Source organism: Notamacropus eugenii, chromosome 6 (genome assembly GCF_028372415.1).
Source record: "Notamacropus eugenii isolate mMacEug1 chromosome 6, mMacEug1.pri_v2, whole genome shotgun sequence".
In the NCBI taxonomy this organism is placed as follows: Eukaryota; Metazoa; Chordata; class Mammalia; order Diprotodontia; family Macropodidae; genus Notamacropus; species Notamacropus eugenii.
This window is the reverse complement of record NC_092877.1, coordinates 1,812,720-1,822,389: the sequence shown is the minus strand read 5'-3', so window position 1 is coordinate 1,822,389 and position 9,670 is coordinate 1,812,720. Positions and strand designations below refer to the sequence as shown.

General features: G+C 34.7%; 1 protein-coding gene across 1 annotated transcript; it reads left to right on the top strand.

Moving 5' to 3' along the window:
* Positions 1-3,679: 3,679 nt before the first annotated feature.
* On the top strand, positions 3,680-4,609 carry LOC140511533 (olfactory receptor 4C12-like). Its single transcript, XM_072620664.1, has one exon. It carries the CDS (start codon positions 3,680-3,682, stop codon positions 4,607-4,609), a length of 930 nt encoding a protein of 309 aa, XP_072476765.1.
* Positions 4,610-9,670: the final 5,061 nt, after the last annotated feature.

Here is a 9,670-nt window from a genome sequence, read left to right as displayed (position 1 = left end):
TGAAGGTCTCTGACATAGATATAGATATTAGGCAATCAAAGTAAGATCTGCAGACCTTCATAGGAGGTTGTATATAAGGGGTGAGAGAGTGAGGAATCAATTATAATACATGCATTTTGAATCTGAGTGCCAGGGAGGATGACTCCTACTCAATGCTAGTAGGAGAGTTCAGAAGAAAGAAGGGTTTAGAGTGGAGATAAGTCTACTTTTGAATGTGGTATCTTTTACATGTCTAAAGGATTTCTTTGACAGTGTGTGAAGCAGAGAAATGTTCATCAGTTTGGATAGTCAAATTGTGAAAGGATTTACCTGTCAGAGAAGTTTATATTTTGCCCTAAGGTAAAGAGAGTCTGAAACTTCTTGATTAGAGGCAAAGCATAAGCTCTATTCTTTTTGAATATCAGTCTTTGCAAGAGGATGAAACAATTTTGCTACAGCTTTGGCAAAATTCCCAACAAGAGTAATTATGCAGTCTCTGAGGTCTTCTGGGGTCACTGCATCAGCAAGTGCTTCTGTTATGCAAAGAGCATGTTAAATATATCTGCATGTGAAGGAAGAATATGTCAAAGGGTGGCTGGGTAGTTTCACAAAAAGAATTATCATCCATAAAGGAAGTATATTTCTATCAATAATAACAGAAGTTTCTCTGTTTCTTAACTCTGATCCTAGCTACAGAGAAAGAGAGAAGAGAAAGGAGAGCAAAAGTCCTAGGTGTAAAGGAATATCTCCAACCTGAGTATTAATGTTCTGAAGAAAGGATTTGGAAATGTTGCATGCAGATTTTAAATCCAGGAAACTATGACCCTTGAAATGCTTTTAATTCAAGGTACCAATTACCCTGACTTTTCCTGCTTTAAAAGCACATCCTATATTCTCTAGTATCAAATCATGTGGATCCTCTAATTTGGTAAGTTTTTTTTTCTAAGACAACCATTTTAGATTTATTATATGTGGTCTCAGAGAAGTTCCAAGCCTTAAGACAAGGATAATTGGAGTAATTGAAAAAGAAGGCAATCTCAGACATAAGGTGATTCATGGTTTCTCTTATTTTTTCTTTTATATCAAAGTTAATAATTTCGTTTTGAAGTTATAGATACCATCTGAATGAATGGTTCTGTAAGTCTACAGGATGATAATGGATACAGTGGATGGAAGATTAGGTTGGTATCATGAAGGGCTGAATTCAAATATAGATTCAATTACTTTCTACCTATATTGTCCTGGGTCACTAACTTAGACACTGTATGCCACATTTTTTTTCCATTTATAAGATTGGAATAATACTAGCACCTAAATCCCAGGATTATTGTCAAAATCAAGGGAGATAATATACCTATAGTACTTATGAACTTTAAAGCTTTATGTAAATTGCAACTAGTGATGATGGTGATGTAGTTTTTGTTGCTGTTTTCAGCAAGCAGAGTAATTAATACAGGTTTTTCCACATCTGCGCTTCAATCTAACTTTCTTATCAAAGTCAATTCAACAAAATTGAATTGATTTTGATCTTTCACTGAGGTTGCAATTTCTAGCGTAAATTACTAAAAGATTAATCAGTTTCTTGGTAGTTTCATTTAGATAAAGCCAATTGTGACTAGGTAGAACTAGTTTGTTATTTTCAAGCTAGCTGACTGTTTCTGGGACTTTCCCCATTTCAACCCTCTACTGGACCCAGCATTTAACTAGATATGTTGTTCAAATATATTGAACAGAATACTTCTTTGAATTGTTTATTGACAGCTGCTATCTACAAGGATGTTTGCTGTAAATATCTCCTCATCCAGTTCTATATGAAAAATGTATATTCACAACTTTTTCCACTCGCTTCCTCTTCTTCATGCATTGATATTGAGATATAATCAGTCTTCTTGAAGCTTTGCCAAAAAAGTTAAACAGTCTAGCATAATTTTGCATCATAAGTTCTTAAAATGCTTAGCAAAGCATTGTTGAGTAGTAAAGGTTGGTTTTCAGAAAATATTCATCAGAAAGTTGGTCACTGTATGAGGAAATATTTTAGTCAATAACTTATAGATATTTATAGTCTACTGTGAAAAACTTGTCAACTTTCCGGACTAGGGAATACCTAGATAAATATAATGATTTCATAGTCTATTTGAGGTATTAATGAAGCTTAGTTTGGAGACCACAGCACATTAGGGAAAGTTAGAACTGATTTTGCTTGATTACAATTAACATTCGTTAAAAATTATATTTAAAAAATTTGTCCAGTCATCAGTTTACTTGGGAAGATAAATTTATTTTTCTAATGCTTACAGTGGGAGCAGAAGACACCAATTTCTCTCACATTATAAGTGTTTTTTATTATTCATTGCATTATAACTCCTTTAAAACTTATGATTGTTTTATTCTTATATTTTTGATTATATGTTTCTATGTGTAAGAGGAAGAGACAGAGTCAGATGAACAGAGATAGAAACAGAGAGAGAGCAAGAGAGAGAGAGATGATGATGATGATGATGATGATGATGATGATGATGATGATGAGGATGATAACAAATTTCTTTGAAATTTGCTGGCCTTGGTATTGGATATATAAGTTTAAAACTTGGAAATATAAAAAGACACAAATATGTGTTGTAAAATTATAGCCACTAAGTTTGTCTCCAAAGATTAAACTGATCTCTGTTACGTCTTTGCAAAGGAGAAGTATGGATGAGGAACACTGAATATGCTCATAGACTCAATGTATTGGATAGTTCTTTTTTTTATTTTCACTCTTTCATTTATTGTTTTTACAACGTATGACTCACTGGGTAGATAGGAACAATATATATTCTAAAATGAAAGTGATACAAATTAAAATATATCAGTGATTTTTAAGATAAGTTGAAAAATAAAATGGATATGCAGTTGGTTTTTAAATGAACCATGAGAGCGAGAAATGGTACAGCATAATATACGCTGGATTTGAAGTCAGAACAAATTTTGACTTCGTATCAATATCCATGTGGCCTTTGAAGTCATGCAATTTCTTAAACTCTCAGTTTCCTCTTCTGTGAGTTGAGGGAATTGGACCCAATGATGGTACTGTGCCCTTACAATTTAAAATTTATGTTCCTTTGTGTTCAAAGTTCATTTGGCTGATGACTATATTTCAGTTATCAGATAAAAATAGAAAATGTTGATATGATTTATTTCCTTCACTGAAAGTAAACAAATTTACAAAACTTGTTATAAAACTAGAGGTGAGTACTGAGCTGAAATTGGAACTTTGAAAACTTACAACCTTCAAGTAATAGTATTCCACTGATCACTTCTCTAGAAATGGAATTCCACGAGAAACTATTTTCTTTCTTACATATGTTTTCTATTTGAAAAACAAAATGACCTATCTTCTAGAAACAAAGATAAAAAAAAAAAAAACAGACAAAAAGTTTATGCAGTCCCCATCTGGAATGTGATGCTTCATGAGGAAACAGATTCCCATTCATAAAATAAACAACAACAAAAATTAAATGACCCGGTTTAGGAATACTGTAGAAGGGAGTGTTTTTGAGGTATAGTTTTTATTTAATGGCACTTAATGACATCTTGATTTGATTAAACTCTGTGATTGTGATTCTATCTTACCTGGCTATGGAAATCCAGGTATATCTAATTATAATTATTTTTCTCTTTTCAGGTGAACCAAATTTCAACTATGTGACCATCACCAAACATGGATGGTACAAACAATGTAACTGAATTCATTCTTTTGGGTCTCACACAGAATCCAGAGGTGCAGAAAATATTTTTTGTCATATTTTTACTCATTTACTCATTGACTTTTGTAGGAAACATGCTGATCGTCATAACCATTGCAACCAGTCAAACCCTTAGCTCACCTATGTACATCTTTCTTTGCTATTTGTCCATATTAGATTGTTGCTATTCCTCTTCCATGGGCCCAAAAATGATAGTTGATTCACTCTCTGAGAGAAAAACAATATCTTTCAATGCATGCATGACCCAGCTTTTTGCAGAACATTTCTTTGCTGGGACTGAGATCATCCTGCTAATGGTGATGGCCTATGACAGGTATGTGGCCATCTGTAAGCCCCTTCATTACTTGACCATCATGAGTAGATCAGTATGTATTCTTTTGGTGGGATTTGCCTGGATGGGAGGCTTTCTTCATGCCATAGGCCTGATTCTATTCATCATTTGGCTACCTTTTTGTGGTCCCAATATCATTGATCATTTTATTTGTGATTTCTTTCCTTTGCTGAAACTCTCTTGTACTGATATCCATCCCTTTGGCCTTTTTGTTGCTGCCAATAGTGGAATAATGTGTGTACTCACTTTTTTCATGCTTCTCACATCCTATATCATTATATTAAACTCCCTGAAAACACACAGCTCAGAAGGGCGGCACAAAGCTCTCTCAACATGTGTGTCCCACATTGTAGTAGCCATTTTGTTCTTTGTGCCATGTATGTTTGCATATCTACGACCTATGACAACCTTCCCCATTGATAAGGCCATAGCTGTGTTTTATACAATGATAACTCCCATGTTAAATCCCTTTATCTATACACTAAGGAATGAGGAAGTAAAAAATGCTATGAGAAAATTATGGAGTCAAAGAATATTTTCGGTTAAGAAATAAACACCATATTGGGAAGTAGATATTAGCATGGATGAAAATCATACGAAATGTTGCTGAAATTTTATTTCTAACAGATAAAGTAGACTTAAAACTTTTTAGTTTTTCAATGATTGTCACAATGGCATGTTTTAGATATAGTAATATTGCCTTTTACAAATACAACAAAGATTGAGGTGAAATGTGCAGATGGGAGTTGAATGACATTATATTTAGGTGGGTTATGAACAGGGTTAAAGACTACTTAAAAACACTGGACATTTTTTGGTCTGTATCATTTTGGGTAGATTCTGTTGAAATGAACCCTAAACCTTTGCATTCTCTTAAACACTTATATCCATCACTTGGAGAAAGGAGTAGACAATGTGAGGAATCATCAGATTTATCAAAGTGGAGAAAACAGGAAGTTGGGAAAGGTTAATAGGTTGAAAAACAAAAATAGAATAACAAGAGATCTTAAACCTTCAGAATAATGCAACAATCAAAATTAGATAAATTTTATTAATAATAAACATAGAAGAGTTAGACATTATTTAGGATCTGATATAGTCTAAGGAAAATGCTAGCTCTTTGGATACAAAAGAAACAAAAGGGGAAAAAAGTCTTTGTCCTTCAGCCTTTATGGAACTGAAATTATACTGGGAAGAAATAACATATACATAGGCAAGTACATCCGAAGTACCAACGGAGTCACAACAAAATCATGACAGATCTGCTATGGGAGATGACATGTAACGTGAGACTTGAATAGTTATGAATTCCAAGAAGTCAGTATTAGGAGGGCAATTAGTCTAGGGTCTTTGGATTGGGAAAAGTTTATGTTATATCATGAAGATGAGAGATGTAATGACACCTAAAAGAACCATTTGGCCAGATAATCATTGAATAAGTCCTTGTTATAATTCAGAAACAAAAAAATAAACCCTGGAAGCACAAATATAAAGAACAATGCAATCTTTGTCCTCGAGAAACTTACATTCTAATAGGGGAAATATCCATAATGGGGAGATTTGTGGCCATGAAGAGATGTTTGGGGCGGGGAGGTCACAACAACGATAAGTGAAGTCATAGATCAAATGACTGTAAGTCATTGCCAGCAAGGTTAGTGCTCTTGTGATTTCTGATCTCAGAGCTAAAGGGAGAAATTGTGCAGAAAAACGGCAGAAAGAAAGATTGCACACAAGACAATATAACATGGATACGGTTTGATGGAAGTGTGATTTGTGTGTGTTGCATTAAAAACGACTAACTAGCTGTTACTATGGGAAAATCTAGGAGTTTCAAAAAACTATAAGGCCAAGATGATTCACAAGGATGATGTGCAACTAAAACAAGTGAATCCATTCATAGAAGCCACAAAGAGGGTCTTATGTAAAACACACATATATATGTATACATATACCCATACGTATATAGACATGTATTTATAATACACATCTGTATATATTTATGTGTACATAAAGTTGCAACTATGCATATACACACATATATCTATGTTTGTGTATATATAGATGTATTCATCTATATTTAATCTATATACAAGAACTGAGCAAAGGGAAAGCCGAGACCACTATTCCAGCAGCATATTCTTTATTACCAGGGGCATCTACACTGGTAATAGATTGGTTTCATTGGCTTGTTCTGTTTTGTGCCAAAAACAGAAGTGAGAACTCCAGGGTTTTTAATGCCTAGAGATGTCTTATTGCTGATTGGCTTGACAGCATATTATTGGGAGCTCCCATAGAGATCCCTATTGGACTACTTTTTAATGAGAAGGAAAGCCAAGATTTTACTGCTCTTCCTTCATTATTGGAAAGGGAGACAACTGCCCTTCAGATCTGCCTGTAAGTGGATTGCTACAGTAAGACTACAGCTTGAGAATGACTTTCAGATGCCACTGATCCACTCCCACTCTGGTACTTAAGAAAGGTAATGTTAGATTGTTTGTGAACACTAGGTTTATTTTTGGCCACTGTATTTTAGGAAGGGTGTTTAAAAATTAAATCACACCCAAGGGAAGAAGAAATGGATGGTGAAATAATCAGAAACATACCTTACCAGGGAACTGCAGAAAATAAGTTCTTGAAAGAAGTGGCTTTTAACTCATTCTTTTCTTGTCTATTGCCTAGTACATAATATATGATCTATGGATTTTGGGAGGAATTGCATTTAGTTGATTGAAACAATTTGAGAGGGAAAAATTTAGGGAACACTATTTTTGCAATAAAATATTTTAGGGTCATTCTATGGGAGAGGTCAGTTTTTTCTTGGTTAAATGAAATAGACCTTTGAATAAAGATTAAAGGAAAAAAATTAATAACATATTTGTACCTATCGATGTGGGCTTCCTAGAATGACACGAATCAGAGATTGTGATGGGACTATCAGTCTTCAGTCAGACACTTTATTTTCTGAGGATGTTGTAGAGAGGACATTTTCTTCAGCAAAAGTGTAAAATTAGGCAACCTCAGTGCCCTCTGCCATCTCTCTAATTCTGTCATGCTAACATATTTCATTTAACCCTTAAAACTATTTTTTGAAGTGGATATTGCAAAGATTAGTAACCTAAAAACAGAAAAGAAAGGACTAACGCAGGTGAAATGATTTGATCAAGGTGATCATCAAGTGGGTGATCTGAAAGTAGTAATGTAATGACTTTCTCGTCTTAATACAACAGCCCTCACTTTGAATGAATGTATGTATTTTGTCCATCCAAAGGAGGTCAAAATCGATGTACCATGAAATAAAGCTCTCCCATGAGTTATTTGGATGCTCTTTTGTTTCTACTCAGCTCTGTATGACTGTCTCTTAAATGGGGATATTGTACACTGAAGTTTCTCTTTGACAGATGCAGTCCCAATAGCTTGCTCCAGTCTTTAATACTCTGAGCCAATCAAGACATCTCAGTAAAAACAACCCTCCATACTCAATGAAGTATGAATGAATTGGAGATGGTGAGAGCAGAGTTGCTTGGAGAACTGAATTTCCTTTATTCTTGATATTATTTGCTATTCGTTTTGCCCTATTGATTGAATAACAAGCTATTGTTTTCCCCATAGTAGTCAAAGGGACCTGTAGGCATCAGTGTATGACCAGGGTTGGACTTGTCATAAGAAAGATATGTTTGAATCCTGCCACAGTCACTTATAAAATGTCTGACCCTAGTAAAGTCACCTAAATTCTTAGCCACAATTTTCTCACTTGTTGAATAGGGATAATAATAGCACCCACTTCGCAATATTGTTGTGAGGAATAAATGAAATAGCACATGGAAAGGCTTTGCATTCCTTTAAACACTATGACAATTACTAATTTTTTGAATGATTATATAGGAACTGGGTCCATTGTCAAATTGTCCATTGTCACATTGGTGGAGGCATAAACTTTATTTTGATTTTCCTGAAAGGAGACCCTGGGTGAGTGCAAAATGATCCAGAGAGAGATTTGTGGTAGTACCCCAGGACTAAACATGTTTATTATGAATATACATTAACTATTTCTAGGCTACAGATTACAAAAGCATTTGGGAATATAAACTCATGGTGTGTGTGTGTGTGTGTGTGTGTGTGTGTGTATGTGTGTGTATGCATGTGTGTGTGTGTGTGTGCATGTGTATGTGTGTTCTCTTCCCTGGGAAGCTTCTCCAATGAACTTTACTTATTTGGTAGTCCCATGCAATTGTCATCAATAACCATAGACCTTACCATAACCATGAAATATTCCATTAATAAAGTCCTTTGGAATTGAATTTCTACACGTTTTATTCAACTGTCCCACAAAAGAAATAAACAAAATGCATTATGAATCTTATCTGTGAATCTATCTATGTTGTAGTCAGTTAAACTTATTTTTTTTAGTTCTGGAGAGAGTATGCAATAACATGTGTATATATGCATACACATACATACATATTCACACACACACACACACATATACACAATGTAAGTGAAAGATATTGTCAGAAGGAAGGCATTAGATGTGGATGGGGGCGTGTAGAACTAAAAGCCTCCTCCAGAAAATGGAATTTGAGATTACCCTTGAAGGAAACCTGAGAAACTTGTAGACAGATGTGGGTAGGCCGATCATTATAAGTATGAAAAACAGTACATGGAAAAGCTAGGAGATGATCAATGGAACAAATGGAATGAGAAGAACAATTTATGTGAAGTTGACAACATTATACACAAACTGACTTCTATAGAATTTAGAACTTGGATTAATGTATTGATCAAGCACAAGTCTGAAAGACTGAAGATGAAGCCTTTCTCTCACCTTCTGCCACAGAGGAGATCAATTTAAAATGCAAAAAGAGGCATACTTGTTGCAGTATGGCCAATGTAATAATTTGTTTTGCTAAACTACGAATGACTATGATAAAGATTCATTTTTATATTTTTCCTGATTCAATTGTAGACATAAAAATACATACATATATGTGTTTGTATACGTGTGTATATATGTGAATGTGAAAATAAAGAAGCCTCTATATTTGACAATGAGAACATCATTGATAAGTGCTTACCAAGATCAGTTTCAATTAAAGGACAATGCTGGAAGACAGATTGCAGATGGTCTGAAATCTAAAGAGAGGAGAGAAGTGGAGACTCAAATGTAGATAGTTTTCTCAAAAAGGGTTTCCTCCAGGGCAAGGGAGAAAGAAAAGAAAATAGTACCACCAGAGGGCATAGTTAGAATAATAAGTTTTATGTTGTTTTTCCAAGGTAAGGGTTAAGTGAGCATGTTTGTGAGCAGAAAGGAAGGAACAAAGAGAATCAGAGTGAGATACTGATTTGGTTAGAGTTGAGAGTGGGCAAGCAGGAGAATAGAGAAGGCGTGAAGAGGGGAGATGAGAGAAAGGAATTGGAGACAAGGGAATAGGATGCAGAAATATAAGGAGATAGAGTAATGTTCAGTCACTCTTTTCAGTCATATCTGACTTGCAGTGACACCATTTGGGCTTTTCTTGGCAAAGATACTGGAGTGGTTAACCACTGTTTTCTGCCTCTCATTTCAGAGGTGAAGAAACTGAGACAAATATGTTTAAGTGATTGGCCCAGGGTCACA